General features: G+C 43.1%; 1 protein-coding gene across 1 annotated transcript; it reads right to left on the minus strand.

Annotated features, from left to right (window-relative positions):
* Window positions 1-2,927: 2,927 nt before the first annotated feature.
* LOC124701264 (MADS-box transcription factor 50-like) lies at window positions 2,928-19,222 on the minus strand. The gene is made up of 8 exons (XM_047233311.1): window positions 19,038-19,222; window positions 18,650-18,897; window positions 4,563-4,641; window positions 4,017-4,078; window positions 3,830-3,929; window positions 3,691-3,732; window positions 3,551-3,592; window positions 2,928-3,365 (listed from the first exon to the last, which is right to left on the minus strand). The coding sequence occupies exons 2-8, from the start codon at window positions 18,829-18,831 to the stop codon at window positions 3,216-3,218; spliced, it is 657 nt and encodes a 218-aa protein (XP_047089267.1). The 5' UTR covers window positions 18,832-18,897; window positions 19,038-19,222; the 3' UTR covers window positions 2,928-3,215.
* Window positions 19,223-20,698: the final 1,476 nt, after the last annotated feature.

Raw genomic sequence — 20,698 nt, forward strand, 5'->3', positions numbered from 1 at the left:
TAATCTCAAATAAAGGTGTTTTAAAGATTGGTGTAATTTACTGCAAGAAAGTAAACAAATCAATAAGTAACAAGCATAGTGACAAATGGAATGAAACTCAATAAGACAAAGTGTTCTTGGGGGTTATTGGATCCACCTATAGGATTGGGATTCATGTTAATCAAGATAAACTATGCTTTTGATCATGTTGTGTATGGAGAGACCTCCATAACAAGATGTGCCCAGAAAACCATCCGTCATTGCATCTCTAAATAACCGCCGCGGCTAGCTTTCTGCAAACCACATGTTGACTATCACAATCAAGGGTTCCCCATGGTTATCGATATAAGCTTGGTGAGTCTCCCTTTGTCCCCCTCTTCCATATGTTAAAGTGCTGCCACGGTAATGTCACTTCTCGTCGTACACATTATTATACTTCAAAGGCTAGTTCCCTCTCTAGTCCCTAAAGCAAATATTACATATTGCACTTCACATAATATCAAGAGAGAGAACTAACACATATATATATATTAAAACCATAGATCATCTTTGATTCATCTCATATTCATGCTAGGGTTTCTCCATCTCCCCAAGACCGAGAGGAACTACTCACACATGGAAACAATCAAGAGCATCATCATAATCTTATGGATGAAATGAAAGTAGTGGTACGAATTTGAATACAAATCCACAATAGCAATCAAGGTCACAACTATGGTTGAAGGAGAATGAGATCAGTGATGGTGATGGAGATGGAGATTTTGCGGTTGATGATGAAGGGGATGATGCCTTGTCCTCCGATGATCCGTATAGCAGCCTGAATGATGTCTTCTCCCAAGTTCCTCCTCCAGATATATCCCAGAGGTGGTGCTTCGGTGTTTCTGGTGGTTGTGTATCTCAGATCTCCCTCCCGTTTGCGCGAGATGAAACTATTTGACGAGGTGATGCTCCTGGTGCTGCGTACGGACGGACGGTACGGGCGAGGTCCCCCTATCGGTGCCCACTAAATACTCTGATGTCGGTACTCGCATTCCCCTTTTGTCCAGACGCATGGTTAAGTGCTTAGATGGTTTTTATCACAGCAAAATACCATAAAATAATAGTTTTTATTGATATTTCACCATTGCGTTAATATTTAGAGATCCTGCGCAAACAAGTATAAAAGGTGTGCGGAAGCGCCGTAAAATGCAAAAATCTTATTGCTACACATGCACATCTATATAAAATAATGGAGTAAAAACACTCCAAAAAAAAGACTTATCAACTTCCCCAAGTTATACTTTTGCTACCCCCAAGCAAGATGGAAGCTTAATGGACAGAATCGTTTTTGTTTACGAAGCGTGAGTCGTTAAAATAAATGATGCATTTTAAGAACAATAATTACAGTAGAACTAACAAATAAACTCCATCATACTATTAGCATATTCGAATGACTTAAAGGTCTCCACACTTTTTATATCTGATAACTAACAAATGAACTTCATCATTTGTGAAATATTATATTATAGTTGAAGTAAGATTAATAAGGGGACCCAGAAAGGAGCACCCCGGGTTTTACAAGATGTGGCTGGATTAGAGCATCTCTAGTAGATCCCGAACTCGCGGCCGAAACCGAAAAATTCCGGCGAGAATAGGGGTTCGGTTCGGAGATGGGCCAGAACGGAGCCCGAACTCGCGGCCTGGCCCGTATAACGAGTTCGGGCCCTGAGAAATCGAGCGGTCGCCCCGTATTAAAAGGGGCTGTGGAGGGAGTTCGGTTTCTAAACCCTACTCCCCTCCGCCGCTTTCACTCCGGCCGTCGCCTGCCTCCTCTCCGGCGAGCGATTCTGCCAGCTCTGACGCTGCTCCGCCCCTTCGGCCACCACCCCTCCGTCCGCAATGGGACGGATAAGGCGCATAGGTAGGGGAGGTGGCCGATTCGGCAACGGAAAATCACCTCGGCGCCCGCCGGGTGTAAGGGCAGAGGTGGACCGCGTGAGGTGGTCGCGCTCCGACGGCGCATGGAAGCGCGCGGGCTGGAAGTGGCCGGAACTTATGGCGCGCCGTCAAGCGCGCGAGGATGCGGCTGCGGAAGGAGAAGCCGAGGCGGCTCCCACTGTCGGCTCGTGCAGCCCGCCTCTGCCCCCGCACGGCAACGACGACGACGACGCCGACGGGCCACCTCTAGCGTGCGGGAGCACCTCCGAGGCGGCGGCCTTCGAGGTGGCGGCGCTCATCGTCGCCTACGAATAGCCGGCGACCAAAAACCCTCCGCCGCCGACGCCGAAGCTCCCCGGTGAAAGTATAGTCCATCCGGGGAGTAATCTAGTCTAAATTAGGCCCGTTATTACCGAATGTAGGTCGAGCAAGCTTGTATTTTGCCAAGATTATTGTAAATTATGGACGATTTGAGCTTGATTGAAGCAAATCGAGTTCAATCGCGAGTTTTATTTTCCCGCACGTTCTATTTCCGTTTTTTCGATTTACGAGTTCGATTTCTGTTCTACGTCGTGATATTTTCGGAAGACTGAATTTGAAGTGATATAGGGGCTCTGCTAGAGATGCTCTATACTCGGCTGAACAGCGACCGCATCATCATCGTGCACCAGCAGCAGCACGACTCTGCTTCCGCAAATTCTGGCCGTGAGCCTTCAACTCGACTCGAACGTGGGAAAGTGTCGTGTACCCAGACACGGAGTACGTTGGAGGAAGAAGCTAGAACCACCACGTGCACACGCTCACGAAACGAGAAGACGCAGCAGTAGTCGAGTCGGCAGAAGATCCAACCGTTGCTTTGCTCCCCAATACTTGCATCGCACCAAGCCTGCCACCACGCGCATGCGCCACACCTGTCAAAAGAACCGCCTCTGCTCCTGCATCTGCATCCGCGTGCGCGTGCCACCATAAATATCCACACCCCTTCGTCTCCATCACCTTCAGTCGATCACTAGATATGTTCTCCCGGAAACAACACCAAACAATCAACTTATATGCATGTATTTTTCAGATCTCACAGGATTCCGGGGGCAGCTGCACAGGGGTGTTCCTATCTATCTGCCGTTCGCGGAGGATCGATCGATACAGGTTTGTCACTGTCAACACACGACGCAATTGGTTTTCTTAGGCTGTAGTAGTAATTGCTGCAAGGCTGCTGTTGCCCTTTGTTTGTCGCTGCTTGCATCTCCCATGTCCAGCTTATTCTCTTCACCATGGCCTCACTCTGCTCATGTATCCTGCAGACGCCAGCCAGCTACCTCTCAGGAGCGACCTCTGCCAGGCAACCCGATGAACAGCTCCGTCTCCACCTCCATTTCATCCTTCTCCTGCTCCGGCTGAGGATGACTCTGCTCCGCTGCCGCCACCGCCACTGGAGCCGCAGCTGCAGCCAGCTGTTCCTCGTTCTTGCGCTGCAGAGAAATACTCAAATTAGACACATGATCATGCTTCAGATGTGTTGGTACGTAGCATCTGCAGTCTGAACCGGCATATACACATAGGATATCACACGAGGATACGAGGTGCGTCTTCATCTTCAGTCCAGTAACATTAACATACTAACTTTCAAGCAGACAAATCAATCGTTGATCTTTACCTGGCCCTGTAGATCTTCGTTCTCCTTGCGCAGCGTTACCTCCTGCTCGACGCCGATACAGGAAAAACGAACAACGGTGTAAGAAACTGATATTTTTGTGATTTCGTTTCTGTAGGACAACAAGGTGGTGACGTTACTACCTTCTGTTTCAGCTTAGCGAGCTGCTCTTCAAAGAGCCGTGCCTGGAATGCAAGATAAGCAAGTATTGTCCTCTCAGCCTCTGTTCATATGTAGATTCATTGTTGGCTAGAATCGAATGTAGAGTGGCGAATAGCTAACCTTTCTAGCTCTGATGCTAACGAGACTTTTCTCAATCTTGACCTCTAAGCTTTGCAGTTCTTCAATAGCGCATTCTTCCAAATTACAACCCAGAAGTTTCCTGCATCTCAACAGCACTGGATGGTCACACACTGAGTTTTTCGCTAGTACACGCTGCTACCGGTCTCCTGAAAACCGAAATGGTTACCTTTTGTAAGCATCAAGTGCTTCAAGCTTCTTTGACAAACCCTCAGCATCAGCTTTTATTTTCTGCGACAGAGACCATGTAACTCTTGAAATTGTCAAATTAAAAACAATCGCTAGGTGTACCATCAATCAGGTATGTTTATATCCAGAGTCCTCATGCTAAGCATGGGACTGAAACGTAGTTCCATAGTACGTTTGGAATAATTTAAATTCAAAATATGTGATAATTCCTCGGACATGAAATATTATTCAGAACTTGTGATTGTTCTGAAAAGTTCAGCTATGCTAACTCAACGCCAGTGCTTCAGTCCATGGTGGTTTTAGCATTTCAGTACAAGCAGCATCTATTCAGAGTATTTGGAAATGGCAGCAAACCGACTTGAGCATTGGAGACATATATAGGTTACTAAATACCAAGTTGCTGACTATCTTAAACTTTCAGTGAAGAGAAAAGCTTGTTACAAAACAAGATAAGTATTTCCATACTTAATTTTTGTAACCAAATGTGACACAAAATTAGTATGCCAATAAGCAAAGACCTATATACCTCTATATCTTGCTGTACCGTCTGGCTTCTGATGTTGTCCTTTGTGCTTGTTTTATAGCGTTCAATTGTTCTCTGCATGCTGATTCCAAATACAAATGTGAAGACATGTCAGAATAATATAACACAGCTCGATCCATTGGAGAAAAATGTAGCTATATTTCATCCAGTAGTCCAAAATATTTGGTGGGTCCTTCCTATGGTTTCATGAATATAGATAGAATTTGTTATGGACTAGAAAAAACGTACACTAATTACAAAAAAAAAAAAGTTGAACATCAGCTATACGTCATTTTATAGCTCCAATCTATTGGATATATGCAAGAGCTCAGCATCAATGTTAGGCATAATATCTAGGACTTGTGCATAGGTGTATACTTTGAAAAACACTTACGGAGTGCCATGTATTGACACAAAGCTGTGGGGATGAGTAATTAAACGTCTGATTGGTCGACCTTTTCCTTATGAGAGTATTGAAAACAATGTTAGTGTATTTGTTTTGAATTCTGCATATCTTTAGCAGTCACCGCAGAACTTGTCCAACTGACGGATATGCTACAGTGTAGTTTTTCAACAGCATGAGAAAAATCAAATGTGATTCTAGTCTGGTAGATTTTTGGGCTACTCGCTTCTGAACTCTAGAATAATTACTTAGCCCCATTGTATGTACTTCTATCAAGCAGTGTGATGACAGAGCACAACTTCATGAGCGGATGGTTTTGATTGTTAGTGACATAATTTCAATGGTAATTTAATTTTAAAAAACAAGAATAACCTACTCAGTTCAGTTTGTAATGCAGAAAATTCACCAGCTAGTGACATAGCTAGCTCAGTTCAGTAGTATTACTAAAGCACGGCCATTCTTACAAACTAAAAGCACTACAACATAATTAGGTCATTGCAAGAAATGAAAAGAAAATGTTGGGCACAGTAGTGGTTTTCTCAGTGTGTCTACACTTAAAGTTGTAGGTTCCAGAAATTTAAAATAAGAAAATATTTAAAAATGAAAATTTTGACTTAACAAAATACAGAATTTTATGTTTGATTATATGTGTTTTTAAGAGTCAGAAACTAGATTGCGGCATTTTTAATGACCCAACACATCATACAATAGTAATAATATGAAAAATGCATTGGAAGGTCCAATGTGATTTTCTGTCCAATAGTATTCATGTATATTGCGAGATATACCAAAAGTGTGTAAGTACCAAGGCGCGATGAAACATGCAAGACAAATGAAAACAAATTTGTTTAAGGAAAAACGTTTTCAAAGAAACACAAAAAGATCATCATGGCCCACGCACAAGTATTCTCAAACCTTCTATGCGCTTAGAGGCACACAGTGGGATAGGTTGAGCACATTTAGAACGAAACTGACCCGAGAACCAGTTTTTTGGTTGGAGTCCGGTTCTTGTTTTTCATGTTTCCCCCATTGACACCCCCCCTCCACCACAATATCTCTAGACCTAGTTGGCACCAAGAGTGTGCCAGTGACCAAGCAAATCATCGAACACTCAGAGTAAGATTCTTGGTCTTGTTCTTCTACATCAGTCTCTTTGTACTATATATATAGCTCAATGGTCATGGGTAAAAATGTATTGCGTAAAGCACATTCGTCAGATATTTGGTCTTGATATTGATTAAACCGAAGTTTCTAGAAACCTAAAGATTGAACAAAAAATGTCAACCCCTGTACTAGGATGCCGAAGCCCTCTCTCTCCGCCATTTGTACTAAATTTGCTTAGTTGAGATTGTGACCAACGTCCTTATACAATTTGGAGAATAGGGAGAACTCATATTTCTCATCAATCTCAGCATCCTTATCCCATAAAATCATGGGTACTGGATAAATATCTTGCTGCACCATCTAGCTTATGCCTTATATCTTTTGCTGGATATTCCCCAAGAATAAAACTTCCTTTGATCCGAAATGTAGTTCTTTTTTTGCCTAATAATATGATAACAGACAGGGATTTCTACACTCTCAATCCACTTTCTCATGTTATTCTAGTAGAGTGTATCATAAATTTCTAGAGGGTGAGTCAATGGTGACCCCAAGAAATGAGAAATGTGTTGTCTACCATGAATTTTAGGTTTTAGGGGTGGAGTGTATGTGCTAACTCTAGGTTGGTTGTTTTCTAGAGGGTGTTCTATTTACTCTACTACCTTTGGATGCACATTTTTGGGTACTTCAAACACTCCATCTTTTCTTTGAACGAAAGATTGTAGTTTTGATTTGGAGCCACCAAGTGTTCAAGCATAGTACTTGTTGGGGTTATGGCAACTGGTTTTTTTTCATGACCGTGTAGTCAATCTACCAAGTTTTTGTTGCAAACCGCAATAACCAAAGATCATGATTCCAAATTCTAGCGCATCATGCACCCACGAGGATTTGCAAAAAAACAGTTGACTAGTGACTCTTTCCAAGGGTATTACATGTCACTCCGCCATAACATGTGTACTTGTTAACCTATAGTGAATAATAGCAGGAGTAGGTTTCCCCTATAACATGTGTACTTGTTGCCATTATAGTGAATAATAGCAGGAGTAGGTTTCCGCCACTATCGTGGAACCTGAACTTGGGTAACTCATGTGATCACCATCCCGGACATACACCCTCCTTACGCCCTAATTCTCCCCTTGTCGTGAGCTACCACCCATGGGTGTCGTGTTGACAATTTCACAACAGTTGGCACCCACCATGGGGCAAAAGACGTTTGGAGTCGTCTTCAACCTAATCAACAATTAATCGCGAAAAAGTCATCCCGAGACTGGGAAATTTGGGACTCGACATCAGCACTAACACTCGTGTGCAGTTGGTCATAAGTTTAGGATATTTTCAGTGGTCTTCCATGGCGGCTTCACCCCTGTCCTGAAGGTATTGTGGATTCTCGAGGCCTTTCAAATAGGCAAGACCTCTTGGTTTGGTTCGCTGTTAGTACTTCCAAGAAAGTACCTACCCCGCTTTGATTGTTTAAATTTTTAACCTGTTAGGTACCACAAAATCTTATAGGAATCTAACAACACATGTCTTCCTCATGTACAATTGAATTTACAATTGCCTATATATAGTTGCTCTTGCTCCTTGGGAGGCAAAGAAAAATCATCTAAATATTTACTTGAGATCTTTGGTGCTTTGAGTGATTCCTTTGGCACTGCAAGGGATCAAGATCCAACTCAAGACCATGTGTTGTTAACTTTTAAAGGGTGTGTGCTTGGAAGCGTTTCTGAAGAAAGAAGATAACCTAAATCATGGAAGAGCAACCTCTCGTGGTTGAGAATGTACAAGAAAGTACCAATCCTGCCTTGCTTGTTTAAATTTGAACCTGTTAAGTACCACAATCAAATCTTCTAGGAATCTAAAAAACATATTTCTGAATTTACAAACTTGCCTATATATACCTGCTCTTGCCCCCTTGGGAGGCCAAGGGAAAATCACCTACATATTTACTTGAGATCTTTGGTGCTTCGAGTGATTTCTTTGGCACTCCAAGGATTCAAGATCCAACTAAAGACCATATATTGTTATATTTTAAAGGCGTGTGCTTGGAACCCCTTGCGTTTGTGAAGAACAAAGATCGTCTAAATTATGGGAAGAGTTACCTCTCATGGTTGAGCATGTACTTAATGTCCTAGCTAAAGGAGGGATATGAGGTTCTTGGTTGTCGAGGATTTTGTGTTGTGTCTCCAATGAGGACCTAGGAATGCACCAACAATCCGAACCTCGATTCTACATCCTTGTGTTTGTAATTGAGCTCATCAACTTTATAGTCTTTTATTGGGTACCTTTGTTGCATGCTTAGAGTATTTGTAGCCAACACGTTGAAAAAACCTTGTAAAGTTGACAACCTCCCCTAGAATTTTACAATCACCAACTCACTCTCCTCTAAATGATAGTTGTTGTCTTACAAGTACTTCATGATACATTGCATGTTCCCACAAACATAAAAGTTTAGTATGAGACTACATGTTGCTCAACTATATCTTGAGGCTTTGTACATACTATGTTTATCTAGACTTAGACACCGACTTAGAAAAACAATAAGGAGATGAGAGTCGAAATTATTTAGTGTTTGTTTTTTCTATTTGTTCATTTAGTATATCATGCAAAGCTACCATGGAGCCAAATATTCTTTTTGATGTTTCTCTTCTAGTGGTTTGTTTTCACATAAAATTACCAAAGCTAAATTTTGTCCTTGTTTACATGATCAATATGTTCCCACAAATGCATACTATTATGGATATTGAGTAGCAAATATCAAATTTTAATCGAAGTAGTTTAATTTTCTGATAAACAAGTGTGGTTTTTGAAGGCTTTGCAAGGAATCAATAGGTGGAAATCTAGTGCCAATAATATTCTTATAAGAATATACTAGAAGGGAAGATGAAGATCTTGAAAATATTTCTTGTAATTGTAACTTATTGCAGTATCAACTATGATAACTATGTTGTTACTCACTTGAATTTGCAAGGCTAGGTGTTCTAGCTATGATCACATAGCCATTAATTTCTTCTAGTATCAATGTTGGAAACTAAAACATAACAATTGATAAGAGCACAACATTTTAACCTACACTTATATGACAAATGTAAGAAAGTATTTTCTTTTTGGATAATAAAATTAACTATACACATAGTATAGTATTAAATATATAAATGTTACATTTGCACAATATACCATCATTTTGCTAATTGTGTTTTGTGTATAATTTTTTGTCAATTGCCAAAGATACAACCATTACAAGAAAAAGCCATGAAGTGGTGCATCGGGCATATTTTCAATTTGGCACATCAGCTCCATTTGTCTTAAGGCACATCTCCAACTATTAATTCTGTCAAAACGGGGCCACCATAAGAACATAAAAAGGGTAAAAGTTAACAAATTACATGGCTTAATTTAGATAAGTAGCACTACCACAATGTTCATTGCCACCGATTATATTTAGCTAGCTCCAAAATATTTTTGTCATAGGAGGTTTGGATTAAACAGTTAGTGGAACCACTAATAGTACTCACATTTAGTCTTATGTGTCTCCATCATCTCATAACTCTTGCTAACAACCGAAAGTTAGTTTGAAGAGCCATCCACAATTAGCTAAAAAAGCACATGGCTTGTGCCTATAACTCACTTAGCCTCGAACAAGTTTTCTTCCTAGCCTAATGAGGCTTCCTTTCCATTCTCTTATTCTCCTGCAACATACCCCTCCAACCTCCCTTCCTATCACCACATGAAGGAGATTTAGTTTCCAGCCCACGTGGATGCTGTGCGTGAGGGAGACCTAGGTTGGCCGCCACCACCACTATTTAGAGCCATCATGCTAGGGGACAAGAAGACCTAACATTAACACTACATTTGCACGAGTTGATGTCCTCATTTGGTAGCACCCATCAAGAGTATGTTCATTGCTAGACGAGTTAGCACCAATTAACTTGTAGCATTTTATTATTGGTACATCTGATTTACTTGATATGCATTTTCTATTTTGACAATGGTGATAAATGTGAGTTGTACCTTTATAAAAAGGTTTTAGGATTTAGTAATCGGTAACAAATGCCCATTAGAACTTTTTATTCCAAAATGTGTGAAGTGCTAACACATATAGACTATTTCCTACAATAAGAAATTCTTGTGAAATTGCATATGTAGTATTTATATGGCAAATGATGATATTCAATGTATATATGCAAATGGTACTAGAGTGTAGGGCTATATTGTCGGTGCTATACTTTTATATGTTCACATTCAACACAAGTTGAGTTGTCTGCTTCACATTATTATGTTATTCCAAAGTTCGGATGCCTCCAAAATAATAAAATATTAATTTAGTCTGATCAATGATGTTAAGACCTTGTATATGACAATCAAACGCCTTAATTTCACATGATGTAAAGAGGAATTAGTAAAGATAACCTTTGTATTATGAACTTCATCTCCCTCAACATTTTGACATTTTGATGTCTTGCTTAAAGCAATTTTCTAAAAGTGGCTTGTGTTGTGTGACAAATATATTCTAACGGTGGTGGTGCTTTATTTGGTGGTATTACACAAGAAAACTTGTTGAACACCGGCGTGCTGACATCGACATGTGGTGGTATTGTGATTGTCATTCAATCAATGTGAACATTTGTTCTATGACCTTATGTCATTCAAGAAAACTTGATTTCGTATAAACCTTTTTACCTTTTTGATTTGTTTCCGCTGATACTTGGCCTCCGACGAGTTGATGACAAAGGATCATTTATTCTTCTCACTCTAGATGGACCCAAATAAATACCTTTATTTTCATGAAAATTTGTCTGTAAGTCACATTCAAGATATGCCTCTAATATAAATCACTTAATTCACTTAATCATATCTTCTTACTTTATTGTTTGTATTCGAGTCGAAGCACGGAAGTACGAGAATTCTGAACTGCCAAAAACTTTCAATCTTTTCAGTGGAGTAGTTTATTTAGTTACATAGTCCATTTTTAAAAAGATAACATATTTGTACGAAAGCCCCTACGGAGTGATTTATTTTTATTTATAAATGCCTAAGGCAAGCAACCAAGACAAGTTACCAATTACATCAAGGGGGGGAGGAAATGGGAAAGATAACATTGTAAGAAATACGTAAAGAGAACGGAAAACATATTCTTCAGCTTTGAATGAACTTCTAGATGTGTTAAACTTACAATAAAATATGTTTTCCGTTCTCTTTACTTATTTCTAGAGAAAATATTCTAGATGTGTTAAACTTACAATAAAATATGTGTTTGAATGAACTTCTAACTTTTTCTATAATTTTGGTGATATTTGTGAGATTAATGTGATTTCACAAATATCGTAATGAGAATGAATACGAAACATATGAAACATATTCTATGTGATGTATTGGCTGGCCCGAGTTTGGCTTACCATTTAGGTGGAATATAAGAAGATTCCCAATTTTGACTGTTAACTAAATTGAAATTCTTTGTATTTCTCGATGGAGGGAGTAGTATTCACTAAAACTTTTTATGCTTGCTGATTTGTTGAAATTTGAGATGCATTAGTTATGGGGGGGGGGGAGAGTTTGTAACCCCCTCGCGGCCCCTCTCTCCCTCTCCTCTCGATCCCTCCACTCGTAAAGAAAATGCTACTTGTGCCGTACCTAAATCCAACATTGGTGGTGCACACAAATACGCCACCCTTAGAGAGTGTGGTACGTGCAAGGCCCACATGGGCCTAATCTGCCCATACACACGCGAGCGGATCATCCCCGTGGACTGACAGTCACGAGGCCGTAGTTCCAGAGCAAGGCCGCGTTGACACGACTAGAAGAGGATGACGGGCCGGCGAGCAATGTGGATCTAGGCGTTGACCCATCCATCTGCTACCTTTTCTTCGTCAACACGAATGTCGTGCTTGGGGCCAGATGCGGGAGGTTGTCGACGACATGGTTTTGGTGCTCCCTAGAGTCGGTGAAGAGGTCGACGGGGTACAGATGGGCTCCGCAATTTCATGGTGGCCTTTGCATTGTCATTTGCTTCCGGGAAGAGCAATGAGAGGCATCTGGAGTCGTAGCTAGTGCCGTCGACGAGATGCAGTCGAGGAAGGGCGCGTTATTTTGGTGCGAAATAATAGGGACCGAGGGCATCAGGAATAAAATGATCTAGTAGAGACCAAAAAGAGGCAGCGGGAGCTTAGAGCGTGCCTAGTTCAGGACATGGCGACGGTGATGGAACTGTCGGACTCCGGTAAGGAATAGCATTAGCCCGGCGGCACAATAGGGAGAGAAATGCGTAGGAGGAGGTGAGGATCTTATAGGATCAAACGAGGCAAGAAATAATAGCCAAAATCAACGGGAATCAAGTCGAAGCGAAATCATCACTCGAACGGGGCCACCTCGGTCTCCCATCCTCGTTGAGGACCATCACCCTAGTGTTGGTGCCCCGTGCGGCCTGATGGAGTGCTCACGAGCAGCAGTGCCGACCCGCACTTGTTGTCAAACCTGGCGGAGCCAATGCTTCCGACGATGGCCACCGAGGCCAAGGATGGGATGTGTCCAGGAGGAGATAGAGAGAAGAAAAAGATGGAGAAAATATGTGGCCAGGAGGAGATTGAAGGTGGCAATGCATGGGGCCCAACCACGACGGGTGTGCGAGTGCATACCCAAATAATGATATCTAGTAGCGTGTGTTTTCGCGAGCATGCTACCATTAATTCACTATTAGTAGCCCACCTAGTTTCAGCATGCTTCCGGGTGCGCTACTGATGTTGTGACGCATATAGCCATTTTCCTACTAGTGTTCTCTTCTCTTCCCAGAGTCTTCCAGATCCATGCAGCTCGGCCCCTCCTCTCTTGTAGTCACTGTGTCAAGTTAGGTGAGGGACCTACCCCTTATAGTAATAAGCCTCTATGGAAGTTCTTCACTCAGATGGTAGTTGGTTATATGCCAAGAAAATAGCGTGGGATCCCTTCGGCCGGATCCGATGCTAGCTCGTAGTTCTCCACTTTGTCGTAGAGCTTCGATGGGTGGAGCCGAAGGTGATGAGACGGGGAGCAATGGAGATTTCCATCAATAAGGCAAAAAAAAATTGTGGGTCTAGCATCTACGGTTGGAGCTCGGTGTCCTCTTTTTGAGCTCGTCGGGGAGACAAGGAAGAAAGAGGCTTCCTTGCTCCTGCTGGTGGCCGGATCTACAGAAGGGGACCAACAATGCTTCTATAGGGAGCTTCCTCCCGACGGAGAGACCGTCAAAAGGCAACCGCTCCCACCAGAGGTGTAGATTATGGATTCTTTTGGCCAGCGCCAAATGGACTACTAGAATCTCCAGCCTGCCATTCCATTTCAAAGCCCTCCGACTCTAGTGCAGCAGGCTCCGCCACCTCATCCCAAGTGGTTTCGTTCCTGATGATGTTGAGGGTTGCTGCCCAAAGCTTCAGATCCATCGTGTTGGAGTTGGACTTGATCGCATTTTTCAGTTTACTTTAAGGCCCTAACTGTGAAATGTAAGAGTTTATGTGTATTTTTCTGTTTACTTGAGGCCTTATGTATAAGATGAACTTCCGCCAACAAGAATTAATGAAGCTCTAGATCCTTTGGGACAGAAACAGATGCGTTTTCGCTAAGATATGTTGATTTCGCTGAATTTCATTTAGAAGCATACTTGTATCCCAGCCAAGAGGCAGTGGATGAAGAAATACCATCATAATGTTTGTTAAAAAATTTAGATATGTAGTTAATATAACGATCAAATTTGTTACTGCATCGCAATTGGCAGCATCCAAGTCATTTTGATCTATAATACTTAAGTAGCATGTGACTACTCATGTCGAGACACTGCATTTGTTGAACTCTTTCCCTATGCAACTGCATTTAAATTATTTTAGATGTGTTATTGGTAAATAAAAAAAAACTCATCGATTTGCTCTTTGCAATTTGTAGAAACCAAATATATATAATCTTTTAAGAGGCAAGAAGCGTTTCGGTGCTCAAGATCAGCCGTACGTTTCAGGGCGACGAGATAGCTGATGATCATATGATTAGGTGCCTTGAAAGTGTGCACATCCACTTGGTGAATCATTCACAATGCACGATGGAACAGAAGGTTGTGGGTGGCAATTTTATCACCCACGCGCTTGTTGTATGTGTCCAAAAGATCAACACGAGCTTGGTACAAGCGGACAGATGAGCTAAAGATCTTTTGCATTCCGGTATCCAAGCATATGAGACACTAGCGGTTACTCAGGATCCCCTAGCTCAGATGATATCGATTTTCAGCCTTACGATTATAAACATGATGACACGCTTACAAGCGCAATGACACTATTTTTTCGCAAGAAGAGCTCAAAATTTATTTTAGGATAACTTGTGTTGCCAGTGTGGAATTGACAATGATACATATTGTTGTACTGTTATGTCATAACGTTTGAAATTGTTGTGTTGCTTGACGATATTTGCAAGCATCTGTTATCTATATTATGCTTTTATGTAACTTATTATAGTATTTAAATGAAGCGGGCATATTAAAATAGCATGCAAAGTCATCTGCACTGCCGAAGACCATAGAAGGAACTATTTATGCCGTGCATGGTAGTTCGAGCTAGCATACGCCTACTGCGGCAAGTAAGGTGCGATGTAGCTATGCACCTGGTTACAAAGGTGTGGTGATCTAATTTTCACGACATGTTTATTCCCTAGCCGCTTTTAAGCGCGTCCTAAAGAATTTCCACATCATTTAGGCATATAGCTCAGCTTATATTAAGCATCACGTAGTACTTACACTAGTAGTGTATACGAGGTTTCCAACACAGATGTGATGACTAGTACATGGCTCAGTGTGGGTATCGTCAACCAAGGCACCGAGTCCTTTGGCAGGAGGGGTATGTGAGATCTAGCAAACAAGTAAATACTCCTACTTACATGACCGACCCGTGTACTCGAGGTACAAGTTCTAGCATATCTAGACAAACATACAAACTTAAGGCATCTCCAGCGGCCCGATACATTCCGGTCACCAAAGTGACCTGGGTTGGGCCGCGGACACGAATTGGACTCCTAGCAACAATTGGTCGTTTGCGTTGGGTGCCTCCAACAGCCCGACGCATTTTAATGTAAATTGTTTTTTCATTTGTAATATAAGCATTTACATAGTGCCAAAAATAAGTAAAAAAAAGGCAACATAATAGCCCAAGATAACAATGGCGCCCGAGGAGGAGGCGGTGGCCTCCCTTGGAAGGTGGCTACTGAGGCACTGAGGCATGGAGGCCCGCAGTTGGACGGCGAGGCCATCCCATTGACCGAGGTCATCGAGCTCGCTTTTGGCAATGGCCATCTCCATGGCCTTGTCCTCCGTGAGGTTCGTTGGTTGGAGTTCGTCCTCCTCCTCCTCTTCCGTGTCCTCCACCTCCTCGTCGAAGCGGGCGTAGCGCTCCTGGATGAAGAAGTCCACGTTGCCTAGGTAACCCGCACAGTTGTAGGAGTCGAGGGCGAAGGCCGGATCGTCACCTAGATCTGGCGGGAGGATGAATCGATCTCGTACTGCCATTGCCGTCACCGGGACACTGAGGTGGTTGAGGTACCAGCCAACGCTCGGCATGCCCGCAACCCTCCATGGGACCGGCCGGTTCTCCTCATATAGCCGTTGGGTGTTCCACCGACACGTATTGGCGGTTGCGTGGGGTTTTCTTCTTCTTGGCGCGAGAGGACCCGACATCGGCATCGTGCTTCGTCTTGCAGAACGGCCAGCCCTTTCCCATGGCGATGTCAGTGGCAGTTGGATGTAGGAGAGGTGGCCCTCTTTTAAAGGTCCGGCGGCGCCTTCAACTAGCGGGACACCCAAGCGTCGCCTGCACCGACACTAGCACACTTGGAGATAGGACCGTGTCATTTACGCAGCTTGAGGAACCGAACCATTACTCGCGCACGGAAGACGAAACATACCAGGCAGACCTAATGGGCAATGAGGTGGACTCGTGCGCTAACCGCACAGTTTTTTCGTACCAGCGAGGCCGGTCATTAAAAATGATTGGAGCCCTGTAGCGGGAAAAATCACCTCCAAGCCACTCGGATGGCCTAACCCTAGATCGAATTGTTTCCGCCCTTCCCCCTCACAACTATCGTTGCAGGTCGGCAGGGCTACTCGTGGTGAAGGCAACGCTTGTACAAACGGTGGGTGACTCCGATGGCGGCGCGAGGAATGCGGGCGACCTGATGTGAATTGATGGTCTGTATTCGAAGATCAACACATTTGTATGGCTTGAAGAAGGGGTTGCTTGGCATCAATTCAGGGACGCCATAAGCTGTGGGACTGCCTGAATAATGGATTTGTGTTCCCAGCGATATATCCGGAATTTTACGTTGCTAATGAAATTTCCTTTAGTTATATTATCCTGATAATTGGTATTATCATGATATTAGTCATTATCCTTATCAGAAAATTGTGTATCATCCACCCGGGTTAACCCTTTTTTATTAACAAGAAAAGAGAGAAGTACCAGAAAGTTGGTGCAAGTGAATGATTTATCAAGAGTGAAATCTAGGATGTCTAAAAAGAAATACAAAGAATGCGACAGAAAGGTAGAGATAATTTAACTAGCGTATAAACTCTAGACACAATTGTACATCAGCCACTTGGGTTAATCCTTTTGGGGTAAAGAAAAGAGAGAAGTACAAGAAAGTCCAAAATGAGACAAGATCTAAGTTTATTTTGAGATGAGAAGCCTGAGATCGAAGAAATCAAAATAATTAATGCTTTTTATATGCGAGATAAATTTTGAAACAATATGTGATAACCCCTTGCTTCCCCAATTACAAGTTTGGTATGCCCAAAATTTATACTGGAGGTGCACCCTTTGTTTCCAATGTATCATTAGATGTACTCATAGTTCGTAAGATATACAAAAGCCCAAAAGGAAAATGGGAATTCTGTTGATATTGCATGCGGTCAGCACGGGGAGGTATTAAGTACCCCCTCGTATATTAGTCAGTCTTATTCCGAAACAGAGAGCGTTGTAAATTATCAATTGTATGTTAACTACAGCTCAAGCACACTTTTGGGCCGGCAAATAGCCTATATATTTTACACTAAAAAATACAGAACAAGTCCTCCCTAGGACCATTGTCTGCCGAGATCAGCTGAATGATTATTTGGCTCCCTAGTGGACGCCCTATGATGATGGAGATTGTTTCGCTTGATTTTGGTCTGGCTTTTGGTTTGCAGGCACATGATTCTGGAAAGGTTCTAACCTACAAATGATAAATAGCCAGAAACTATGCTCATAATAGCATTACGAAGGGGATTCATCATCTTAAAAAAATGTTCATAGTTTGATTGGAACCATACTGGGAAAAGCTGGCAAGTTTAATCTTGACTCGGCTATGATATGAACAGTAACTATACATGAAACTATTTTTCTGTCTCCCATGAAACACTAGGACGTACATCAAACACGGGCGTATTGAGAACAAGATCACTGCCGCTAAACCTTAATGACCACATATGTTGCCCTGAAATTCGTAATAACGTTTTTGGCTCCTAGTATTTTTTTCACAGTTTCAATTCCTATGAAATCCAAAGTTATGTCTAATTTATGTATGCATTGAAGTACTCGGTTTAAATCTACCTGCAAGGATACAAGGTTGTTACAGTAGTAGTAACTGGACAATGGAAAATACTGGTGGTGCGGTGTCTTTCCACAACTAAATGACAGTAAAAGTACTCTCTAAACAGTTCATAAGTACTGTTTCGATTCTGAGTAGTACACCATATTGCATGCAACAGTTTCGCTTCTGGGCAGCAAGTAAACTCACGGATTAACAGCCACACCCAAAACGAGGCAAACACAGTCTCATGGTCGGCCTGAAAAACAATGTTCAGACAAGATATAGTGCATCCCAGGTAATTCTAGCTTGGCATATTTTTGGTTTTCGTTCGTCACAAACTCTCCTATTGGTCAACACTACTGCTAGCAGCAGCATAATTTTTGGCTTTCGTTCGTCACAAATTGTCCGATTGGCCAATACTACTGCTGGCAGCAGCATATTTTTTGGCTTTCTTTATGTCTACTGATTAATTTACAAAAATAGGGCAATAGGGAATGAGTAGACTACATGTACTAACTATCCTCCAATCCTGAAAGGCTGAAACCACTTTAAAGTTTAGCCCAATTCGCAGCGATAGCCGGACGTACGGAGGGAAATTTTTACAAGTAATATAGGACGCCTTCGCTGGAACCGATGCAAGATTCTAGCAGAGATATTGGGGAGTGGGGGAATACCATTGGCCCTCGGCCAAGTGGATGGTGGCAGCAGGAAGTGGTCGAGCAGTTATGGCAGTGCCTACTGGCATCATCTGCACAGCATACTAGACTAGAGATAGAGGCTTCCTCCCCATTGGGCGCGCCATTGGGCACAGCACGCGCGCGCGCGAGCAGGCCAGTGGCCGGTGGAGTAGATGAGTTGGCGCGGCGCTGGCAGGGAGGAGGAAGCGCGCGAAGATCCATCGGGTTTTTGGCAGGCTTTGGGGATAAAGAAATCGATCCGGCAGCGAGGAAGAAATAGTAAAGAAAGACAAGGCAAATTAAGTAGAGCGGGACTGCGGGAGGGAAGGGGGAGGTCTAATTACCTGGCGCTGGCGAATTCGTAGAGCCTGCCGCGGGGGGAGAAGACGATGAGCGCGACCTCGGCGTCGCAGAGGACGGAGAGCTCGAAGGCCTTCTTAAGCAGGCCGCCGCGGCGCTTGGAGAAGGTGACCTGCCGGCTGGTGGCGTTCTCTATCCGCTTCATCTGCGTCTTGCCCCGCACCATCCTTTCGATCGATCCGCCCCAAATCCGAGACCGCAAATCCTGCTCCTCCTGATCGGTCCGGTCAAGCTGTGGTGGTGGTGGTAGGGGAGGAAGAAGAAGGAGAAGTGAGAGAGTTATCCCAATTGGGGCGGCCGGGCAGGGCGAAAAGTGGAAACCCCGGTGGAGGAGGAAGGGGATCTAAGCTAGGACGACAAATGGAGACTCACCAAAAATGGCAAGGGAGGCGCGGTGAGGTGCGATGGTGGCTGCGGTGGAGTAGTAGGGTTCGGCCGTAGCTGCTGCTGCTCGCCCCGCCCGCGCCCTCCTCGGCTTTCCTTTTTGGTCCCTGATGGCGTTGCCGTGACGCTGTAGCGAGTGGCCTGGGTGCTGGAGAGAGAGGGCAAATCGGCCGGAGGAAAATGGAAATTTCTGTGTGTGCTGGTGGTGGGGAAGGGGTCGGTGGCCCTGCCGTTTTTATGGGGCGAGTGGAGGTGGGCAAGAAACGGCAATATTTCCCATACGGGGATAAATGGATTTTCTCCTTCCCCGGAAGCGAAGCGGCCCCCCCGCGCCCATTGGCTGTCTCTTTTCGGGAAGAGCGGAATTAAAGGCGCAGCCGGCCCCCGCAGGGCTCTTTTGCGGATCACCGCCCCGCAACACGATATATTGAGCGCTCAGGCTTCCTTCGTTACCCACCTTGATTGATTGATTGATGAAGCAATTCCGTTTCCTTCGTTCACGCCTTTGTCGTCCTCTCCTACGACGGTCCTAGCACACATTTTTGGACAGCGACCATACCTGCTAGGTACTGTACTACTCCGTAGGGATTTAGTTGGGACTGCACATCACAGATAATCTGTTGTGTTTTGATTTTTGAACCCTAATCCTACGATGTGATACTGAGATAAGGACCTAGGTCTTGATACTACTTCCTCCATTTTTTATTTCCCTTGTGTTTTGTCATTATTCAAGGAAAATATCAACATTCATAAAACCAAACGCATACTATGTGAAAGTATGCTCTACAATAACTCTAACACAATATATTATATTGATATTTTTTCTAAACATATTTAGCCAAACTTAATAAAGTTTGACTTTGACTAGACCCAAAACAAAGGGTAATTGTGAAAGGAGGGACAGATGCACTTGTCTCATGCAATCTATTTAACATTGTGTTAGATAGTGAGCACCGATTGAAATGAGTAGTAATTGGGATACGGATTGGACAAACAATCTATCTCAACGATGGTTTTAAGGAGTAATTATCAAGATCGTCTCCAGAATTTTGGGGCCTTGGAGTGAAATGCATAATAGGGTCCTAATCTGGCTCATGCGGCAGCTGGCAAGTAATTCCAGAACCGGACTGGTGACCGGACCATTGGTTGCTGGTGGTTTTCTAATACATATTATTTCTTAGTACCGTGCGTGTGTGTACCAGCACTAATGATGATCATCTTGAATGGTAGGTTGTCCACAATCATTATGGTATAGCATGGATCACAGAGATTGACAAATACATTGGTGCATAAGGTAGATGGATGAAAAGCATATAGCTCTTAAGGCAACAATGAGCGCTTGATCTGTAGCAACTGAAATGATGAAGTCTAGTCAAGAAATCATAATTGATTAACCGTGGTGACGGCAACAATGGTTGCATAAGCGTGAGGCAGGAGTAGGAGTTATAGAGATCACAGAAAATAGTGTGATTTATACAGTTATGCTTGAAGGTCTTATGCGTGTGAAAGATGATTTTTTTAGCAGGGGCTTTTTTAAAGTGGGGAACGGATCTGATACACGGTTTTGGGAGGACATTTGGCTAGGAGACACTTCTTTAGCACAGCAATATCCGGCGTTGTATAATATAGTACAACGAAAGAATGTTTTA

Source organism: Lolium rigidum, chromosome 3 (assembly GCF_022539505.1).
Source record: "Lolium rigidum isolate FL_2022 chromosome 3, APGP_CSIRO_Lrig_0.1, whole genome shotgun sequence".
NCBI lineage: Eukaryota > Viridiplantae > Streptophyta > Magnoliopsida > Poales > Poaceae > Lolium > Lolium rigidum.

Coding starts and splice junctions, on each gene's coding strand:
- LOC124701264 (XM_047233311.1), bottom strand. CDS start 18,831: ATGGTGCGGGGCAAGACGCAGATGAAGCGGATAGAGAACGCCACCAGC. Junction 4,079..4,562: donor CGGTACAGCAAGATATAGAG/GTATATAGGTCT, acceptor TCTCTGTCGCAG/AAAATAAAAGCTGATGCTGA. Junction 3,593..3,690: donor TCGCTAAGCTGAAACAGAAG/GTAGTAACGTCA, acceptor GGCGTCGAGCAG/GAGGTAACGCTGCGCAAGGA.